Source organism: Orbicella faveolata, unplaced genomic scaffold (genome assembly GCF_042242905.1).
Source record: "Orbicella faveolata isolate gen_17 unplaced genomic scaffold, um_ofav_v1 contig_13, whole genome shotgun sequence".
NCBI classification, from domain to species: domain Eukaryota; kingdom Metazoa; phylum Cnidaria; class Anthozoa; order Scleractinia; family Merulinidae; genus Orbicella; species Orbicella faveolata.
Window position 1 is genome coordinate 24,885,001 of NW_028301540.1, and position 22,084 is coordinate 24,907,084.

The window sequence follows — 22,084 nt, forward strand, 5'->3', positions numbered from 1 at the left end:
CCATTTAAAAGATATGTTCTCCTTACTAGGAGCGACACATCCTTTGTTACGTTAGATTTCGAGATTTCCAGGACCGTACCACAAAACTTGTAATAACTCGCGAGTAACGCTTCACATGAAAATGCGTTCTTAATTAACAAAGATTTTTATGGTTTTACTTAGCCTTTTTCTCCTTAGTCTCAGCTTCGATTGAGAAAATGATAGCTGTTAGTGCAGTTGAGTCTGCGGTCACACATTATTTTGTGTAAAAAGGCATGCAAACGAGGTGAACAGGTCAATACAAAGCAGAATTGACCCTTTTGAGTCGTTTGTATGTCAAACCGCTGATAACTGTAATAACAACTATTGAGATAGTGTTTTATCACATTTCCAAACATCATCAAACGTCTTTCAACTCTCCTCTCGGTTTTTAGAAATGTGGTCAGACACTTTGTCGCTTATTTGGTTTAACTTACCTGTCTTGAAGCCAAGAGTGAAGCCATAACACACAGCGCGGGGGTTCCAAACAACTTCAGTCGCATGATAATGATCGCCATGATAACGAAGGCCAGAGACTGCAGCACGTGGTACAAATGCTGATGCCAGAGAAACAGAAGAGATAATCGAGAATGGCGCTTGGCAACAGGTGTGGCCAGTTCACAATATTTTTCGTAGTTCATCAATAGAGAAGAACGGCGCACTAGTTTTACCCGCAGAAATGAATGATAAAGCACCTTGTATAACATAATAAGCAGTACCACAGGAACTGAAGTGCTGATCAATAGCTTCCATTTTAATGGAAACACACTAGAGTTTCATCCGCGGGCTTCAAATTTAGAATATTACCACATGAAAATACTGCAGAATAGCTTTCATTTGAATAGTCACACAATAAGTTGTCATCCACAGAAATAAAAGTTAGATCTATCTGCTACAGCATAATGAACAGAACTACATGAAAGTACTGCTCAATAGCTTTCATTTGAATGGTCACACACTAGAGTTTCATCCACCGACGTTTAAGTTCAGGGCTCGAAATTGCGACTCACTGGTCGCCAATGCGACCAAAAATTGAGCACTGGCCACTAAATTTTCAGAACTGGTCGCCAGCTGGCGACTCGCGCTTTGTCCGATAACTAAAGAAAAGCACGACACAGCTTTTGTTTTTAAATCTTTATATAAGGAAATCAATCGGATATGGTAGCTAGTATACAAGTCACCTTTCCGTCCCCAGTAAAATAACTTTTGTCTGAAAATTACAAGATAATTGAAAAAATTGAATGTATTTCGACACGTCGATACTGCGTTCACAGCGCGCCACATCGTTTCAGCGGCTTCTTCCGAAACTGGGATCGCAGGCACTTCAACGCCATGTGCTTTCCATGTTTTTATTTGCCGCGAAAATGGCGACAGATACCAATCAGTTGAAGGAATTATGTGAGTTTTTACGTGCGGGGAATGAAGATTCAGCACGGACCCGTGTTTGTCTCACAATGAAAACTACGGACTTAAAACGTTTTACGCTTCGCTTCCTTTAAAATGACTATGGAGACAACCATCACCTTCGAACCAGAGACATATCACCTGAGAACAACGGTAGCTTTATAACTAAGTGTTACTCATGTTGTTTTTAATTGTTTTCGCTCTTCAATTGTGACTTTTCTTGCATGCAAAGTGACGTATAAAATCGTGTTCTTGTGTAAGTTATATATAAAATAAGTTGGCGACCAAAATTTACGATCTGGCGACCAAAATTTTTTCTTTAGTCGCCAGCTGGCTCCCGAACAAAAAAGTTAATTTCGAGCCCTGAAGTTAGAACCACCTTGTTCAGTGTAATAAACAGTACCACATGAAATTACTGTTCTATAGCTTTCATTCGAATTATCCCACAACCACACTTATCAATGGACTTAATTAAGATTTATTTCTCTGAAGGAAAGCGTTTGAAAAGAGGCCCAAGTTACCTCAGCATAAGGTTTCAGGTTCACTGCTTTCCTATACAAGAAATGAGAAAAAAGGTTAGTTAATATCCAAATGAAAAGACCTTTTCATTGAAAAATTCATGCAAGTTATTTCTATCCTAGGGAATAATCTGCTGAGGCTAGTTTTTCTTCCCCGACCCAAATTCTTTCAGTGTGTTCAATCAACGCATATCTCCGAAACTGCCCATCAATCTTCTGTGAATTTATGCATGCGTTTATCGACAAGAAAGACACGTTGAAATCCCTCGAAGTTATCTATATGAAAGTCTACAGGACAATTTTAGATCTCACAGGATTACATCTGTTTTTTTTTTTTTTTTTTTTTTTTTTTTTTTACGAACACTACAGGCTGGCCCAACACCGTAAGACAGCGCCATAAGTTGCATTTCATCGTTGTCAGAACATTTTGGTAATATACTTGAAGTCTCACGACCGGTCCACACTATGCCGGAGGAATCTGAAAGCGGAGGTTTCACTATGAAAACGTTTCCCTCCACACTACGCCGGAGGAATTTAAAAACGCAACAACCACCGGTCATTTTTGACGGAAAACTAGGCCATCGTTTTTGAAAAAATCCGATTTCAAAGTTTTACGTCTACACGAAAACGAAAAGCCGGCGTTTTCAAATTCCTCCGGTTTGAAGAGCGTTTTCGAAAAGCTCCATTTCGTGGCAGATTAGTGTGGACGGTAGACCTAGCCTTTGAAATAAAGCTGCGTTTTCAAATTCCTCCGGCGCAGCGTGAACGGGGCCTTACTTATAATCTTCTTTTTCTTCTTCATCTGATTCGGGTTCTGATTCTATTGCTTTGTCCCACTTGTCTTTTGCAGCCATCCAAGCCTTCCATTCATTTCCAAGAATCTGAAATGAAGAATTAGAGGATTCGCGAGGCGATTCACAAAAAGTGGTGTTGTATGTAGATAATGAGGTCGTTAGGAAGGAAGAATTTCAAAACCACGTCTAATTTAGCTGCACGAATCTCAATTCAAATTACATTCTATATGTAACACTGAAGGACCCTTTTTGGATCACAGCAAAAAAAAAAAAAAAGCAAAAACAGCAAAAACTTTTAACACCAAATTTCAACCTACAGAGGGAACTTGGCTTATAGAGGCGTGCTTTGGCAATCTCATTATCAATCAACATTCATCGGAAATAGTAATTTAGTCTGGCAAATTCATAGTAACTGTTACAATTAATAGTAACGAATCAAGAAGCCTGTTAATTATTCTAAAAATAAGAAATCATTTCACCTTCATTACAACCGCAGTTATACCAACAGCTGCAGCTGGTAATAGAAAAGTCTTCGTTAACTTTGTCGGAGTCTACAAAAGAACAAAGTGAACCACCAGTAACAGTCATGGGTCCAACAGGTTTAATATTTTGAAAGCGAGAAATATTGTTCTATTCTTATTACAACTACAGTATTTCCAAAGAAAAAACAAGCCCAATTTTGAGTGAAATATTTCAAAAGAGCAATCCTACATATTTATTCTACTCGCACGCTTGTTCTAAAACCGCTTTTCACTGCCCCTTCTAAGTCACAGTTTGACATTGCCCAGCAAAGGACAAAAAAATGACGAGTGTCTTAAGCCTCTATCTCTAGTCTATGTCCGAAAATACAGCTAATCACAATAAAAAAGAACAAAAATAACTAAATAAAGTTACATGCAAACATGTTGTTTCGTAATATTCCTAACAAACCTCTGGATCGAGGAAGTCAAACTCTGGAGCACACGTGTACAACGAGGTGTCAAAATTCCTGAAGTTGGAAAACTTGGAACGTAAGATGCTGGTTATGTGTGCCTGAAATGGAATAAAAAGAATTCATACTGTTGCAACCAAAGGGATAGACTAGATGCTACTCGTCAATGTAATTCTTTAAGGCTCTAAATTTTAGCCATTAGCAGCAAGGTGACAAGGTACTTTTTCCTTTCATAAACGATCGTTGCCGCTTTAACGTTTCACCACCTAAAACCTGTAAATTCCCCCATGCTAACATCCCTCTCATACCACTACACCACCAGGGTGATCCGCCAGATTCCCCGCAAAATTTAATCATAAAATGTGCTTCCGTAGTAGTCTATTTTACTTATGGTATTGCTCTAACCAACAAATAAAAGCTAACCGCAAGCAAACCAGCGTGAAAGTGAACAATTACGCATTTCATGAGTCTGTAAGTCTATCACCAAATTATAACCAGTTTCGACCTAGTCCAGGCCTAACCTAGAGCAGGTATGACATCGTCCATTCCGAAAAGCTTGGTTACCAATTATGGTATCAACCGTTAAAAATGGCATCGTCTTTTTTTTTTTTCGGGGAATCAGCGATGGCGAGAGGCACATTTGGTGCCTTGACGCCTCATTAGCTCGTCTTACATGTACAAGTGTTTGTTGGAAAGACTCGTACCTCTTACAGAGCCTCTTAAAACCCAGGAGTATATTAGATGGGTACCAAAGTAAATGAAGGACAACTGGAGAAAAAAAGTATCGGAGAGGGTGAGCGGGAAAGGAGCTGATGCATCTCATCCACGAGTGGTAAAAATACTCCTCACGTTTCTCCAAGGCACAAAAACTTTCAACAAACAACAGAAGTGGATTGCTATCAGGGCCATCAACAAAAGTAGCCACAAATGCGTTAGAGGTCCAGTGTAACAATTTTTGGAGTTCAACAGGAATGAGATCAGTTTGCTTACATCATCTGCGATTCCAAGGATCTTTGCAATTGCAATCTTAATTCCTATGGCTCCAGTGAGAAACATCACAGCTTGAATAACCTGAAAATAACCACAATTAATAATAACTAAAATTCGAGGAGATTAAATGGTTGTCAAAACGGTTTGAATAACGGTTTGTCGTAACGGTTTGAAAATTAATAACACTCTCAACATACCCATATGAGAAGCTGATGTGGCACTTGGTAAATAAGTGGCTCAAGTTTGGCGATAATCTGCAGAAAAATACATGTAAAATGTCACTAATTGCAATTTCCTTTATATTTTAAAATCAATTAACGATAAACTTCCTTGCGATTATTAAATAGTTTTTGTTTGAAGCTGATATAACATGGGCTCTGATTGGGTAGCTCTAGGACATTATTCTCCCATAATGCCCACAGGCCGCCAAAATAAACAAGTTAAAACCTCAAACATTCAGTCTTTATGGAATATTCTGAAACCTCAGCCTTAGCATATTGACCTTGCTATTGCTCGGTCAATAAGCCAAGGCTGAGGTTTGAGATTTTCCCATAAAGACCTCTACCACTCTTGGTTAATAAGTGGTTAGTATCAACAAATGATAAAAAGTGTATAAAGTTTAACAATACTATCGATCCTTTACATTAACAATATATCCTTCTGGTTTTGTAATACTTACTAAAGTTATGATAAGGGCTGACAAGAAGAATGAACTGTTGATAAAAGTATTGACACAGTTTATCAGCAACTATTAAAAATACTGACTCCTATAATGCAAAATTTTGCATTTGACTCAGCTACAGTGATGTAGCATGTCGGTTTACATGTAATCTGCATGTTAACGTGAAATCCTTACCTGAGAAGCATGGAGTTTCCAAACTGAATTATAAAGTTCAAAACATGCCCCACCTACAAGAGATATTGTATGGAATGAAGCTTCACAAGCATTTAATACAAGTCGAGTTTCAACCATAATCACTTTATGGAAACCCTTTCTTGGTGAGGACAAATGTATGTAGTATGAAATTCAGGCACAGTATGATGGAGTATGAGCCTGATGGAGACTAGCCAATGTAAATATTGAATATCTGTGTGTGATTTTGAATTTAACTTGCCTTAATTTTTGTATTCTTCACACATAATTTTAAAGGTTCACAATAGTACATAGCTGTAAATGCAAAATTATTCCTGTCACAAAAAAATACAAGAGGCTTGCAACTTATATAAAAATAGGGAAATTATACATACCAGCAGCCCAAATAGAATGTTACACAATTTGTGTGAAGTGATGAACTGAAGAAAGTATAATCCAAATAAGGCACATGTCTGTCAAAAGTAAATAACTTCAAGTTGTTAATTAAACAACTTAAAGGTGTACCTGTCCAATAAAAATACTGGGTTTAAGTTATTTCGTACAAATCAAAGAGTAGGTAATACAATAGGAGTTCAAACAAAGTGAATTTCTCCCATACATGTATTTGCTCTTAATAATAATGACAACATTGACAGATGTTGGTGTGGATAGGTGGCAAATCTTGACACAGAGGCTGCAAATTTATAATTATTTTCAATTGATAATTTTGACATGATATCTAGATATTACTGCTGCTGTACTTACCTGTGTCAGCAATGCAAACTGAGCAAACTGAAAGGGAATATTTAATGGAAAACAGCTCAGGCTTAGAGCGATCAAGGAGTAGACTTAGAAACAGCATAATGATACATGTAAATAAATGTACACTCTAAGATGAAAAACAAAAAAAAAATACAAGATACACTAAATGGATTTCTCGCTGGCTAAGCTTGCAAAAGAGGCGAGAAATGAGGTTCTCACACACTGAAGCTGGGGCTGGGCCCAAGTTAGGATTCCCATATCACACTAGGTCTTGTGACTCAGTTTTCTGTTTCTCACCATACAAGCAACAGCTTTTCCCGCCCACGCAGCCCTTTGCCAGTTTGCGCTCGTCTGATACATTCTAGGTATTGTTGACATTCTGTTTTTTGCCTACAGGCTTAGAATTGACGTCACAGTTTTTGCATTCATTAGTCCTTGCAGATGCTGTTTTCAGGTTTGTTGTTTGTTATAAAGTGCTGTTGCATTGTGTAGCAGACAAATGGCATTCAGCGTGTGAGAAATAAATTACATGTTATTGTGATATCAACTTCCAAGAAAAAAATTACGAACCAAAGGCAGAACACACTTTCCCTCATACCTGCCATGGAATCATAAATAAGCTAGTTGTTATGGCAACTAATGACAAGTGTCGCCAATCAGCCTTGGGAGACCTGAGAGAAGAAAAATTCAAAAGTTTAGCAATGGCAGGTACACTGTACAGGTCAAAAGAACATTTTTCCTTCACTGAGATACTCCATACTGCCAGGTGGATTCTACCAATGTCTTGGCTGGGGGTAACCAAGGAGGGAGATCACCTTCACCTTAAAATAGCAGTGTGACCGGAAACTGCTGTCTGTAGGCTCTGTTGCTCAAAGCTTACGTCCAAGGCAAGACTTTAGAGAATATATTTAGGTATGCATACATGTAATCTATATACAGGGTGTAATTATGTGAATGCATATCTCAATGTTGACTTTGTTGTTGTTGCTATCATGGGTATTGTAGTCAATGTGCACATCAAAACTGTTGCATTTTTTGAGCATTTCTGTCAATAACTTAGCAGGGACTTGCCACAAAATCCATAGTCGGTATTTCAAACTAATTGTTTGCTTGTGACTTTGAAAACTGATGTGAAGCCAGTCTGGAATTAAATATTTTATACATTAAAACTTGATTCACATACTTGAGTGTCAGAGTAACAGCCAGTAGTTGGAAAACAAGAAATGGATATGAAAAACTTTCTCTCAGTGGTGGCGTCCACATAACCCTGGTGCACTGAACAGAAAATTTACAATTAAAAAGAAGAACAAGATTAGTGCCATCACCTACTCACTGTCCGATTACAAGATCAAAATATGTAATACATGTAGGTAAAGCTACAACAAAAAAGAATCATTATGATAATCATAATTCAATTATTAGGAAGGCATTGTGCAAGGCTTCTCAATTTTTGAGTAATGAGATCTTTGAGCCTCAAATAACATATTTATTAATACTGTTAGTTGCAGTTTTCAAATGTCCTATGATCATGTAACAAAGATTGCACCAGAAGCAGCTTACCTCACCATGGTTATAGAAGTAAGAGAGTGTACCTATAACTCCACCAAGAATACTGCCACTAGAAAAAAAAAGGCAAGACCAACATTTGTGACGACAATAAATTGTAAAATTTTGACCATGATTTGTAAATAACATGGAAGTAAAACTTAAGATCATGTTTTCACAAATGTGCATTTTGAAAAAGTTCTTTTGAAATAAAATAAAAAAAATGCTTCTTGTATTATTTTTGAAGATAGGAAAATGTGGAATTATAACAATGTATGATACTACAGGGGCTCAGACAATCTTTTAACTTGCACGTTTGAATTGAAGCTGCTGATCATGACGAGTCCAATATCAAACTTTAAAAACTCTTAACAAGAATTACAAAGTGAGACTGAAAATTCTAACATTCGTGGTGCTGAATGTACTCTTTACCAGCTGCCCTGGTACAACTGGAAACCCACAGATTCTTTGGAATCTAGTATAAACTAGAAATAGATCATAAGGATATTTATTTATTAGTTTCATTAAAAAAAAATAATAAAAATTAATCATTTCTTACCTTAAATAAAAACAGAGCAAGAAGAACATGGACATCATGAGTCCACTTAAATAGAAGATGGCATACACATAGAAGAAAGACAATTCTCCCATACCTGAAACAGGGGGACACAGGGACCTGACGGTTAGTGTGCTGGATTCTGGATTGACTGGTGTAGGTTTGAGCCCTGCTAGCTGGGGTCATTGCAATGTGTTATTAATCTAGGGCAAGACACTTCACTTTGCTTCACAGTCTTCTCTCCACCAAGGTGTATAAATGAGTACCATATTATATAATGGGGGTAATTACCCTGTGATGGACTAGCATCCCATCCAGGGTGGAGTAGAAATACCCTAGACCAGCCCTATAAGTTTCTTAATAATTCTACATATAAACCGAGTATGGACGAGTATGGACCACTTGGCCCAACCCAGACCCAAACCTTTTTTCATCACCTCTTTTTTTCGCTTTTATTTTCACCATCAGGTGACAACTAATCTTGACACTATGTAGGATTGCCTGCCACATAGGACATCTAGCTTTAAGGAATTTAAAGGATTTTTTTAAGGAAACATTATTTTATTAATCTACAACTTGTAACCACTTTTATTAACTCCCACATCAGTTCAGGCCTGTCGAGCCTCTCAGTAAAAATTCCAGCTACAGTATGTGTGGAAGTCCAAGCCAGGTTTAAATTTCTTTTGACTCATTTTTGTCTTTTCTAACATCTAAGTTTACTTATAGTTATCCTACTATTTAACTAAATAATTATTGTTTAATAAATGATTCTTACTACAGGCAATTCAAAGTCAATAGACAAAATGACCTTAAGCACCTTCATTAAAATGGCCAAGGAAAGCATGGCTCTGTTGTAATATTGTCTTTAATTAGTTATATTTATAATTAGTTTTCAAATGAACCAAAAAGTCTGTTCAGGCAGGTTGCATCATCAATTTGGAAAACTCTACAAGAAATTTGATAAATCTATACAATACGCTTACCTTCACAGCTTTGAACTGGAGGTTGGTTGTAACCCCTGTTAACTGTGTAACACGTCTTGGTGTGAATATTCAAGCTTGTTGTTAACCAAACATACATACGAAAAGCAAATCCCAGCACGACCTGCAGCAAAGAAAAACAATAATACTATATTTACCCTCACCTGGCTGCCGGCTGCAAGCACCCCTACAGTTGGAGACTCAGTGTTAGGGCTGAGGCAATTGTTTGGGTGCCTGGGGTGCAGATCCATAGGGCAGGCTTCTGGATTTGGGTAAGCACTTGGGCCAACCCCCAGGCTCCTGGACACCCAACCTCTATTTGCGACATACCGGTAGCATTTAATCAATCATAACAGTAACATATCCATGCATTCAGTTAGTAATACATTAATTAGAAGGTTAAATATAAGAATAAATGAGAGAACAGGCATCCTGTTATCATACTGTTCTGAAAAAAATATGACTCACTCTATTCAGTGAGAAGATTATAAGATTAATTATAATCACTCTAGAGGCTTGTAGCAGGACTTTCATAAAGGGCCATAACCCGTAACACCTGTTGTAGCCAAGTATGCTTGATAGGCCCTTGATGTAATGGGTGAAATTGGCTTTTCTTGATACAATTCACCCTCAAAGTAACAAGTTTGTTACGGGTGTGAAGATCTAGGCTACAGGTAACTCAAAACTTAATGACAGCCCTGTGTAGGTTTTTAAAAAAAATTAGCACTCAGGTTTTTAACTTTTAGTTAGTATTTAATAATTAAACCTCTCTGACTTGTCTCAGTAAGTTTTTCTTAACCCTGAAAGAAAATTTGATTTGTTCCTCGCTTCAGCTTTTCAGTACTCTATAAATTACGCATATCTCCCTTTTCACATTCAATTTTCCTTCACAAGTAGCTTAATTGTTAGTAAGATCTGACCAAAATATTCTATTTAACAATTAGATTATGAGCTCGAGGTTTCTATGAGGTGATAGGCCTCATCAACTATCACCTCATAGAAATCGAGAGCAAATAATCTAATTGTTTTAGTAGAATTGTTACTAAAATTTACTTCAGATAACGATTTCCAATTATTGCTTGAGGTATTATTAAACTTTGAGCCTGAAAAAGATCGCTCATGTTGAATTGCCATTTAAAATTGAAGTTTTGTGCACGTGCGCATCAGTTTTTTCAATAATTTCAACTTTTTTAAAAGTCAAGAAACCGTAAATGTCCTTCGTTTAGACTTCTTAGGAATTTATTTATCCATTTGCATCAAAATTTTCCTCCAAAACTTTGGAAAAACGAAAAAAAACGTCGTCATTTCCAAGACGACCTCCAGCCACTGCACCCTAATGGCTGATGGTGTTCAGTGGCTCAGCCAATCAGATTATAGCATTTGCATTAGTATACTAGTAGAATTCTACTAATACTGGTTAGAATACATGACCCAGATTCTCTGACTGGAATTTGCTCAGTTTTCAATTTTGAGATGAACCTCTAAATTAGGCTCATCAGAATGGAACTTTGGGGGTTAAATATCAGACATCACCCTTATGGGGCAGAATTGATGGTGCAAAACAAGTGCCCTAGGTTTTTAGCTTTTCATAGAAAATTTTCAGTTCACATTTTTCACATATTGCATTTATAAATTGCTTATTTGAGCACACCCTATTAAAAGCACATTTTGGGCAGCCACTATTATATCAAATTTTTCAGGCTAGAAGCTTGGACAGGGCTAAAAAAAAAAAAATTGAATTCCAGCTTGCCCTTAGGACAAGTCAAAGTTTGCTTGCCCTGGGCAAGTCTTAGTTTGCTTAAGTTTTAATGACTTAGTTGGTAGACAACTTGCTTGACCTCTTGCCCATCAGGCAAGTGAGAATGAAAAGGTACTTGCCCAGAAGGAGAATCTACTTGTCCCGAATGACTGAACAGCACTTTTTTTGAGCCCTTGCTAGTGGAGAGCTCAGCTTAGTTATAGTAACTTTCCCATGGCTACAAGAGAAATTTGTTTAACATTGTGGGTGCTCTCCATTATGTCAGAAACCAGTGGGAATACCTGAGGAAAATGGAACGACATTTTCCAATCAAACCGGGCTAACCAAGAGGAATGGCTTTTGCCATTTTTTTATTCCTTTTCCGAATTTTGTACATAAGTGAAGAGAAGTAGGGCAATGAACCAGTTTGTCAAAATGGAACGGCAAAATATGGTCAGAATGTTGCAACCACTGAACCAGAATACATGTACTTGGGACCACCTCCAGAGGTGGTTTCAAATATTCCGGTCGGAAGGAACTGAAACGGACCTTTCCATTTGACTTTGGACCCAAATTTCTGGAGTCTTTGGAATAATAGAAAGTACCCTGTATTTTCCTGAGATGATCAATTCATTTATTTATATGACCTATAAGTAACAGAGAGAATTCAAGACCTAATTACAAGTGACCATTACTCACCTCTGGGTATAAATTAAATCTTTTGAGAGTGTTGATAGTGTCGGGATATTCTGTTACATTACAGTTCATAATGGCATGAACACCTCCAATAAATGTTGGAGCTTCCGCAATAGTTTTATAATATGAATAGTACAGGCCCTGTTTGGATCAAAGAAGAAAATTACACTTCCAGACATTTAATAATATACCGGTACCAATTAAATTTATACACTTCAGTTCTCTATTTCCAGCACAGGCTTCCCAAGCTCAAAATACGTGGTGTATACAATTCCCATACAGTTCTCAATTCTTATATACAAGCTGTCGCATACATGTACATGCATACATGTACACCACATATTTTGAACTTGAGAAGCCCGTGTTTCCAGCAAGTTAGTATTTCTGAACACTGTAGCTGAAAATAGAAAATGTAAATAGGAAAAAGGGGGCACAGATTTTTCAATAGAACAGGCAGGAGAAAGCTTAACAGTCAATTTACAAATTAAAGTTTCTATGTATCCGAGTCTCTTTTGGGAATTGTGAGACAAAAGAGACTTCAAAAATTTGCAATTTTGACCTGAAAGCTTCGGATCCATGTTAGAATATTGATCAATATATCGAACATGGCCTATTGACTATAGGGGCACAAAATTCCAAGTGGACTGATGTTAAGGAAGGGGGAGGGGGGAGGGGGGAAGATCTGACTGGGCAAGTGAACATGTCAATGTCCCCTAAATAAAGCCAATAAGGCATCACAATAAATGTTAAACCAATACAGAAAAAAAAAGGGTATGAAAGATCTAACAGCAGTGACGACTTGCTCACTTCTTTCTTTACACAAATTATCCCTGCATTAATTATTCAGCTGAAATAAAGAGGAAACAAGCTCACCATCTCTGTTCTGAAAGACAATTCCCTCTCCAATGCAGACAAGTGCGAGAAAAACCGCTCGTTTTCAAACATTCTGGAGACGTGATAGCTACCGAGATAAAGCCGGACACAATGGCGACATTATTTACTTACGATTGTTCTAACATAAGAATTAATTTTAATAAGCTTACAGTGTAAGCTTTTTATACCTGATCAATTACCACCTCGTTACAATTAATTCGTTTCAATTTTTTTTTTTTAATGAGACAATTTACCACGATTTATTTAACATTTATGTCAGGTTACCTCACCTGTGGAAAATCCCAAAGCCCACAGCTGTAGGATCAAGAAAACAAGTCTTTTTAGGTAAGTTCAATCTTTGCTGAAATTCAATTTAAAACTCTAAATAATGGCTGCACTATGCAACACAAGGTCTTCTTTGACTATATCACTTATCGGGAAAACAGGGATAAAAAGTAATTTACAACGGCAAAAACGAACAATGCCTCCAAAAAATGAAATATATACCGATGATCAGCACCAGAGAAGCGTAACCACTGCCATATTTTGTGAATGGAATCAGCCAAGAGGAAGTAATTTTCGCGCCGCTCTCCTCTTTGTGTTTTGATTTCAGCTTGATTCGCCCCGGTGATTTCGACTGTGTGGTACTTCCAGCGCTTGACTTCTGACCTTGCTGGTTAGGGGCTTGCTTCCTCTTTTTAGTGGTCATTTTAAAATGAAATAAAAATCGCTAAAAGTGTACAAAAAAAATAATTTAAACAAGCCCAATACTATATTTAGTGGCCCTTTGTCGCGCTTTTTAGTCTTCAGCGATAGACACCAGTCAGCGGTTACGTAGCGCAGATGTGGAGATAGAAACGTCATGTAACATTATGGATCATCTCCCAAGATGGCGGACGACACGGACAACTGGTCTACAGGTACAAATTCGTCAACTGTGGACGTTTCCTCTGTTAAGAAACATCACAAACAAGACAAGTTAAGTTATAATAGACCAAAGTATCGAGAAGCCCGCTGGGAGAGATCAGTTAAGGTTTGTAGTAGTTACTAACTTCTTGCAAATATGGTGTTTGTCAGGTTTGTACTGTAGTTTGTAGACCATTTCCATGTTGTACTCTTGAAAAAGCTCTGTAGCTAAATTAGGTATCCTTGTTTTTTTAAGGTTTACACCATAAATTTGGAATCCAAGTATGTTCTGGTTCAAGGCATTCCTGCAGTGGGTGCGACAAAAGAATTACTGGAGTTGTTTGCACTCTATGGCGCAATTGAAGAGTAAGCTACCTGTATTATCATGCAATCTATTCCTGAAACACATGCGAAAAGTAGTTAACAGTTTTTTATACCAACAAGGCTTTTTTATACGCGTTCTTAGGTCTTTTTAAAAAAAAAAAAAATGGAAAGTTCTTTGTCGTGGAAATGTTGAGCACCTCAGCCAGGGTACATTCTGCAAGACTTCCATGTTGAAGATAGGCCAAGGCCTTTTAAATTCCACGCCATGTGCCTGGCAAGCAGCCAAAGTCCCACTCAGAGGAAAATTATTTTAAGAATGCCAACACCAACACAGGTGGGAAAATTTGGACTTGAACGGGTCGTATAAGATGCCCGATATCAGCTAGGATATGGGGGGATAAAGAGAAATGTTAACAAGAAGCCATAGTTATGATGCCAATTCACCTTGTGTCATTAAGTGTTTATATACCAGCACCAGCAAATATAAATGTGCATGCCGGCCAAAAACTCCAAATGCATGCCGGTATGCCACAAAAATGTTAAGGCCACACAAAAGATCTTTGGCGTAACCTACACTGAATGCACCCTAGCATGTTAGGCATCACTACATGATCTGACAGTTAACAATGGCTTTAACAGTGGGTTCTGCCCATATGTTGTGTCAGGCTTAGAAAGGCAGAAATGCTGGATGATGATGCTAGGGTGCTGTAAGAATTTGACAAAATTTGATTTAAATGAAATGGTCACCATTTTCCTCCAAAATTCTGCAATAAAGTTTGAAATCTTACCTAGTGTATCATGTATCTGTTTTCTGACATTTGTACAGCAGTTAAAGTTTAAACTATGTTGGAGATGGTTGATGGAGATGCATGTACAGGAATGAATGAACTGCATGTATGGTCTAGCACCCCATCCAGTCAAACTAACAATAAATGAGTGACAAGTGTCTATTTCTTACGAAGGTATCGCATCTTGGATGAGTATCCAACAGAGCCTTTCACAGAGGTTTACTGGATCAAGTTTCAGAAAATCAATTCAGCAAGGTATTGTGTACAAACTGTGCATAACTTTGGTTTTGGTTTCTGCAGAAATGTTACATACGTAAACAATGGGCATGTCAAGCAACAATTTGCAAGAAATACCTTTAAGCTGCGTAAGACATGTACAAAACTTGTGTTGAATAAGACGTGTAGTGCAAAAAGTTCTAAAAAAAGCAAACCTTTTATCAGTTGAATCTGTAAGTGTTTTACGGCTAGCTGTATTTGTATTTGACTGCAGGAAGTTTTTTTTTCCCTTCAAAATCAGGTAGAGAAGGTGAGTCTCATCTTATATCAGCCCCTTCTAGTCTACATGTACTTTACCCTTTCACACTTGCATTCGTGGATAAACCTTAGAGAGATGAGTGGTGCCTAGTCACAGTCCATATATTTTTCTACTGAAAAGAAGTATGTGTATATGTATGTTTATATACATCATACAGTGTGATTGCTCGATCATCATGCAATGAAGAAAATGTTTCAAGTTTGTTTTATAGGAGTGGTATAATTCTCTCATTATTTTTTAGAATTGCAAAGAAGAAGTTGGATAACAGGTCATTCTTTGGAGGTATTTTGCATGTCTGTTATGCGCCAGAATTTGAAACAGTTGATGATACAAGAGAAAAGCTCCAGGAAAGGAGAAAAGTTATTGCAAAGAAGACAAGAGGTGACTAGGACCATTAACTTTTTTTTGTAACTTACTAGCAATATTTTAATTTCTAGTTATGATAATAACTTTGGAACATCTTGAGTTCAACCTTGCAGCTTGAAAAAAAAAAGTCAAAATGTAGGTTTCTGACTTGCATGATGAGAAAGGTGTATTTAACAAAATAATATGTAGATTTAGCCAAGCCCAAAAGTAGAGTCCCTGGAGCGGGTTGTTCAAAGTGCAATTAAGCTAACCCAGGAGTTTTGTAACTGGCTTTGAGGTGAGATGTTCTGTTTATATATTGTTTGGCCTTTTGTTTTGAGTTTGAATAACCTCAAACTTTTAAACCCAGGTTAGTGTTAACCAGCTTCCGAACAACCCAGCTCTGCGATTACAATAAGTTAACCAGGCTTGAGCTTGTGATCTAATTTAAAATCAGCACTTGGTCAGCGGTCAACAGGCGAAGCTCCGCTGTTAAAAAACTTAATCATTTGAGGGCCAGTTTTAATCATTTTGTAGACAACATAGAGGTTGCCAATTGCAAAGGGACTTCGAGAGTTCACACACTCAGTCACTTAGTCTGTGTGAAGTATGTTAAAAGTTATGTCTAGTTTATATATTTACATGTATGTATGCCTCGTTCAAATCGATGACATGACATCCATTTTTGAAGGTTATCACTGATACATTGTTTACAAACGTCATAGCAAGCTACATGTATTGTACACCATTTTTGATATAAGTGTTTTTTGTTAACAGAGCTGTTTGGTGCACAAGTAAAAACATCCAGTCCCAAAGCTACCTCTATAGGGGAGTCTTCATTGAAGAGCACCCTGCAAGAGGAAAGCAAGAGAAATCTGGAGTCATCTTCTGATATCCATGGACAACAATCGGCAGTTCACCAAACAGACCATTGCAGAGTAACGCCATCAGGCACTTTACATGAAGTGTGCTCCACTCCTTACACAATTCCGTCAGGTTCTTCTGTTGACTACCCGATCCTTCCACCACCACCACAGCATCTTCATCCATACCAATACCCTCCACCTCCACCCCCACCCCCTTGGGAATTTCCCCGGGTGCCATCAGCACATGCTACACTTCCAGTTTACTTGCAAAATTTACCCCCTCCCCCTCCTCCCCCACCACCTCCACCTCCACCTCCCCCTCCTGAGTCACCTGTATGTGATACAAAGACAAGCAAAGGACCAGGACAGGAGAAGCCATTTACTGTTTACATGTCGCAGGTCATGATAGGACCACAACCTGAAGAGGGGTGAGTTCATATGCACATGACTTGAACATGGTATGTAATCCCATAATTTGATAAACTGTTTGTGGTATAAATAATAATTATATTAATAATGATTATTGTTTGTAAATTTTATATTTGCCTCCACACTTTCAATATCCCCACTACTTAGTATTACTGTATGATACCTTTAATTTGTACTCAGTAGTACATGTTCTGTAGTCCTCCTGGTACACTTTAGAAGAAATTTTATTTACCTTGATAGTGATTTAGTTTCTCCACTATGTAAATTACCTATTGTCAGAAAATGTTATGGATGAAGAGAAATGTATTTAGCATGGGTTACGTAACCTCCTTTTGGGTGTTATGTGACACTTTGTCACAATGCTTCATTAGCGGGGCGTCGGTATATATATATAGCGTTGTCTTCATTTGTATTCATTCAAGTCATACAACTGCCTCTTCGCCCATCTAAATTAAATACCCAATGACTAAATTCAATTAGTATTTTCAAGTATTGGCTTGACATGTTTTGTATTTACATTATACTAGCTTATGTTTGGATCGTTATAAACTTTATACTATACACTACGTGTCATTGTTCAGTTGTATTTTTAGTTTTTGTTATTTTGCGCTTACATTGTTGATTAGTCTATGTAATTTTGATTGATAAGACATAATAAAGAGGGCTATACACAGCTCGTGTTGACACACCCCACAAGTGGTTGCTTATTACATGATAAATGTGTTATATTCGGTTGAGTGGGGCAGCGAATTAGAATATAAAACATACTGCACATTTCACATGAGGAGAACACATCGCAAAATTTTTATTGTCCAAACTTTAGAATCACTGATACCCTAACTTCAGTCTCTGATATGGTATGTATTTTTCTGTTTTCTTTCCAGCTTTTGTAGTGAGTTAATTGTTTTTGTTTAATTGCTTTTCAGAACTTCGTCAAACAGGCTTTCCTTGGTAACTATTTTAACTTTTTCTACTGTCTATAAAAATACAGCATAGTTGTTACTGATGTGTCGTATTTAAAGGTGTAGTTTTGCTGTATGGTTTCACAAGTTGTGCAGTATTGGAATATCAGTTCCTGGTAGAGACAATGAAGCATTACTGATCACTGAACTGTGTTATTCTCCAACTGATTTAAGTCATAGCATTCATTTGAACCTAACTTTACACAGACTAGTATCCATATGGAAAGTGAGGAAAGTTGGCTTACTACTAAACTCAGCAGTCCCCTGATTATCATTAATTATAATCCATCAAATATTTTCACTCACATACTATTGGTCTAAATGTATCACGTGACTGAATATTCCCCAGCTTGCACTGGGGAATATGCGAGTGATATTCCCCAATTTTAAAAACCGCGCATGTTGCAAAAAAATATTTGAAGAATAATTAACACTGACAATAGCCTCCATGTAGCACGAAAATATGCTCCTGAAGATATTTGTCCTTGGACATTATCTGTTCCTCAAAGCTCACAGTTTTCCTTGAGCTACACAGACAAATATCCAAACATCTTTCCGCACCAATTGAAGGTCTATTTATCCTTATGTTTTCCTAGTTAAGTGATTAGTGAAGAGAATAAGTTAGTGTTATTTTCTCCTTTGGCTTGTACTTCTATGTACATACGTGTATGTTCAGCAAACCTGTAGCAATGCATTGCTGTCAAAAAGAGAAGATGTCGAGAATGATGATAAATGCAATGTCTACAAGGTTTATTTTCAAAAAAAAAAAAATGCCCTCGGCATTAAGAAACACATACATTAAAGCTTTTTACCAACTGGTGTGGGGTTTTATTGTCTTGTATCTGAGTGTCAAAGAATAGGACTCTACAATCATTACGAACTAAGCCATGGTCCTCCAAAGACGGATAATGCTGATAATGTGCTGAACAGATCATTAAGCTGTTCACTGGACAGATGTCAACAAGAAATATTATGTACTATGCTACTGATTGTACTTAAATTGTCCAGAGGATAATATTGTTCTTCATCATTTGAACAACTGGTCCAGAGTCTTGAGTTAATTTACTATAAGTTTTTTTTCCACAGACTGGTGACAATTCTCTTGATAAGACTGCATTTTCGATCAGAAAACGACTGCACCAGGTAAAGTCTTCTTGTCTTAAACTACAGTAGCTTGCAAAGGGTGCTGAACATTTCTGTTCTCACCTGTGTGAAAATAGCAATGCCACAGTGCAAGAGAATTATTGTATTTTAGAAAGTAGGTAGGTTAAGACTGCATACGAGCCAAGTGGCCCATCAGGCTGGAGCTTATCTCGGTTTCAGTAGCATGAAGTGACCAGAAGTATTTCTACTCCCCCCTGAATGGGATGCTGGTCTATCATACAGGGTTACCCCCAGCTTTAAATTCGCTGGTACCCATTTGCCCACCTGGGTGGAGAGAGGCACTGTGAGAGTAGTGTCTTACCCAAGAACATATCACAATGTCCTGAAGTTGAGTGAACTAACCATGAGGCCACTGCATCTCCACGGTTTTCAGAAGAGAACACCACAAAACACCAATACCCCAAACCTCTTTTTCAAAACTGCAATCTCCAAAACTTTTAACCACTCCCAAGCCACCAGAAAATATACTATTAATAATTATTCTCCTTAGCCTTGTGCACAGCCTAGTAAAAATTTGGTCCATTTTTATTTTCAGTTGTCAAGGACACATCAGAATACACAGGAAATCTCACCTTCCCCTGCACAAAATATGCAGCAAACTCTAAATATAGTTCAGGTACATGTATTCTGGGAAAACCAGGAATGATAATTATGTCAAACCACAGGGATAATTATTATGATTTTTTTCCTCACATGGTACAATAATGTTCCACAAGTGTATGTTATCTTGACGCTTTACTGATGTTCTGTTTATCAGACCACTGACTGACCTCTTACTTCAATGTCACAACGTGCTACACCTTAAAAGAGCTTAGTCACTGGTATTTTTAATTGCCTTTAAATTGAAGGAAACCTGAAAATAGTAGTTTACTAAGACAGAAAAACACCAAAGATGTAATAATTATAATAAACCATAATGGAACAAAGTTGGTTAAGGATGGAGAGGATTAACACGGATTACAAACGGCGAACTTGAAAAATTTTGGCTTAATTTTTCAAGATAGGCAAACCGTGACGTAGCCCCTTTGACATGATCATTTTGTTTTCCACCAACAGAAGCCCGGTGAATCATCAACTTCCACTGTATCCAAAAAGAAGAGAAAACGAATTTGAAATGTCCTGCCTGAGAAAAAAACAAGAATTCAATACATTTTTTACTTATTTATGAAGTCAAATGAAAGCAAGCAGTGTGGGTTAAATGTTACTGTAGGAAGACAAGAGAACATGGCAATTGCAGTGCAATACACTGTAGAGGAGGAACTTGCAAGGCTACAACAATGGTTCCCTCTTTCTTGAGGTAACGTTTGACATAGCTGGTTAATTCAATCAATATTTAGACATGACTTTCACCATTGAAACGTTTCTTTTAAACTAGCGGTATTAACCACTGACTTAAAATTTTGTGCCGCTTTTTTGCCTCAGTTAACATGGTTTATGAATGAGAGTTTTCTTTTCTTTGCCTAAAAATTGGTTAACTCACCCCTTAAAGCACCTGTCAAGTTGTGTAAGGGATCGTTTAGCCAAGTCGCGGACCGTCACAGGGTGTGCTGAGAGTTGGAAATAGAGAGATGCTCTGCTTTTTCTTTCCAAATTTGTAATCACATGGCTGTATACTTGCTGTGAATTGGACTGTAACATACCATACAAATCAAAAATAATTTAGCTTATTTGTATCCATCGTGTTCAACAAGGTTTATGTATAACCATGCACTTTCTCTCACCATTGAAGTAAAGCGTTATCGTAACTTAATTAGTGGATCATGTACTGAAAAATCATGTGTTTTATGGTCCAGGAAACAAACGAAAAAAGAAGTTAGCTGTGACTGCCTTTCAACTTCAACGATATTTTGTTTTTCTTTCATTTGTTCAGAAAACCTTGCTGTGTTATGTATTCTAAACTACTTCGAGACCGAAGTTACGCGAAAGCAAAGACAGAACCTGAATGATGTTCCTCTGAACACTTACCTGCCAACATTGCCTGGTAAAGGACTCCTTTAGATGTGGGCCATTCTTCACAGTTATGCAAACACATTGCAGGGTTGTTCGTTTTCTTTTTCTTTTCTTAATCTTATAGTAACATAATTTATTCAAATAAAATTGCTTTTTAAAAATACCGGTTGCATTACTTTTGTTTCAACACGATAATCATCCTTTGCTATATTCCAGTTATGTAACGCTTTGGAGTGGTAAACCTTGAAATATCCACTGAGTCTCTTGTAAGGATAATCGTTCTTTAGTGGATGATGTTCAGCTGTATGTCTTGCAAGGTGAAGATCGAAGAAATCGAAACCATTCAACTGATAATTCCGTGAATTAAGGGAGGCAACTCAAATTAAAAATTCCCTGTAAAAAAGGTTTGCAAATTTGGTGCAATTACATTAGACCAAAAATTCGGAACTTTTCGACTTGCTTACATGCACCAGTTAAGCTGCGAAAGCCGAGCTCAGAACGAAAAAAGAAGCGCCGAAGGAACAGGGACTGACTGCAACCAGAAAAACTTTGATAAAGTCTACGGAACTCTCGAAACGGGGACAAATGGTACGGTCACTATTGGAAAAGGGACTAGACTGGTGAGAATTTTTTTACCAAAATTTGCGTATTTTCGTGGGTGCTTGGCATTCAACCAATACTTCTGGACCTTTCGAAATGAGGACAAATCATAAGGAAATTTCCCGGGGAAAATTCCGAAAGTTTCCGAAATGCGAACCATTTAAGCAAGTTCGGAAATTCTGGCAGAAAAATGAAATGGAACATAAACTCCTAGTAGGCTATTTTTCGACAATTTGGGAACTTTCTATTTGGCCAAAAATTCTGGGTTAAATTTCCAGGAATGAGAACCACCTCGTGGGGCATACTCATTTCGGGAGCTCAACAATACGCGGATTTCCAGGATATTTTCGCGGGAAGGCTTTGCACTATTTACCCGTTTCGAATTTTTGGTCGAAAGGAAAGCAACACTCACTAACTTATCCTCTTTTCTAGAAAAACCTAAAAAATGATGGGTGCATCAGCCCCTGTTGTTTCTTTCGCCGCTGCAATGTCCGGAAATTCAAGCCAAAATTTGGGACAGGGCGGACAAGTCAAGTCAATTCTACATCACAAGTTCA

General features: G+C 37.5%; 2 protein-coding genes across 2 annotated transcripts in view; one reads left to right on the top strand and one right to left on the bottom strand.

The window, feature by feature from the left end:
* The window catches only part of LOC110057813 (protein C-mannosyl-transferase DPY19L1-like), a 19,212-nt gene extending 5,714 nt beyond the window's left edge, over positions 1 to 13,498 (bottom strand). Inside the window, exons 1-20 of the mRNA XM_089285128.1 lie at positions 13,166 to 13,498; positions 12,949 to 12,973; positions 12,659 to 12,746; positions 11,789 to 11,926; positions 9,355 to 9,475; positions 8,375 to 8,468; positions 7,831 to 7,888; positions 7,454 to 7,545; positions 6,869 to 6,941; positions 6,274 to 6,300; positions 5,904 to 5,981; positions 5,512 to 5,564; positions 5,335 to 5,368; positions 4,853 to 4,909; positions 4,656 to 4,736; positions 3,665 to 3,766; positions 3,214 to 3,285; positions 2,718 to 2,821; positions 1,944 to 1,974; positions 456 to 575 (exon numbers count right to left, since the gene is read on the bottom strand). Coding sequence (XP_089141254.1) covers positions 456 to 575; positions 1,944 to 1,974; positions 2,718 to 2,821; positions 3,214 to 3,285; positions 3,665 to 3,766; positions 4,656 to 4,736; positions 4,853 to 4,909; positions 5,335 to 5,368; positions 5,512 to 5,564; positions 5,904 to 5,981; positions 6,274 to 6,300; positions 6,869 to 6,941; positions 7,454 to 7,545; positions 7,831 to 7,888; positions 8,375 to 8,468; positions 9,355 to 9,475; positions 11,789 to 11,926; positions 12,659 to 12,746; positions 12,949 to 12,973; positions 13,166 to 13,367 — 1,650 coding nt within the window. The 5' untranslated portion in view covers positions 13,368 to 13,498. The remainder of the gene's footprint in view (positions 1 to 455; positions 576 to 1,943; positions 1,975 to 2,717; positions 2,822 to 3,213; positions 3,286 to 3,664; positions 3,767 to 4,655; positions 4,737 to 4,852; positions 4,910 to 5,334; positions 5,369 to 5,511; positions 5,565 to 5,903; positions 5,982 to 6,273; positions 6,301 to 6,868; positions 6,942 to 7,453; positions 7,546 to 7,830; positions 7,889 to 8,374; positions 8,469 to 9,354; positions 9,476 to 11,788; positions 11,927 to 12,658; positions 12,747 to 12,948; positions 12,974 to 13,165) is intronic.
* A 17-nt stretch (positions 13,499 to 13,515) lies between these two features.
* Positions 13,516 to 21,090, top strand: LOC110057825 (uncharacterized). Its single transcript, XM_020764428.2, has 10 exons — positions 13,516 to 13,691; positions 13,821 to 13,930; positions 14,851 to 14,931; positions 15,453 to 15,592; positions 16,334 to 16,850; positions 17,778 to 17,802; positions 18,900 to 18,956; positions 19,513 to 19,593; positions 20,034 to 20,274; positions 20,848 to 21,090. Exons 1-9 carry the CDS (start codon positions 13,548 to 13,550, stop codon positions 20,088 to 20,090), a joined length of 1,212 nt encoding a protein of 403 aa, XP_020620087.1. The 5' UTR covers positions 13,516 to 13,547; the 3' UTR covers positions 20,091 to 20,274; positions 20,848 to 21,090.
* Positions 21,091 to 22,084: the final 994 nt, after the last annotated feature.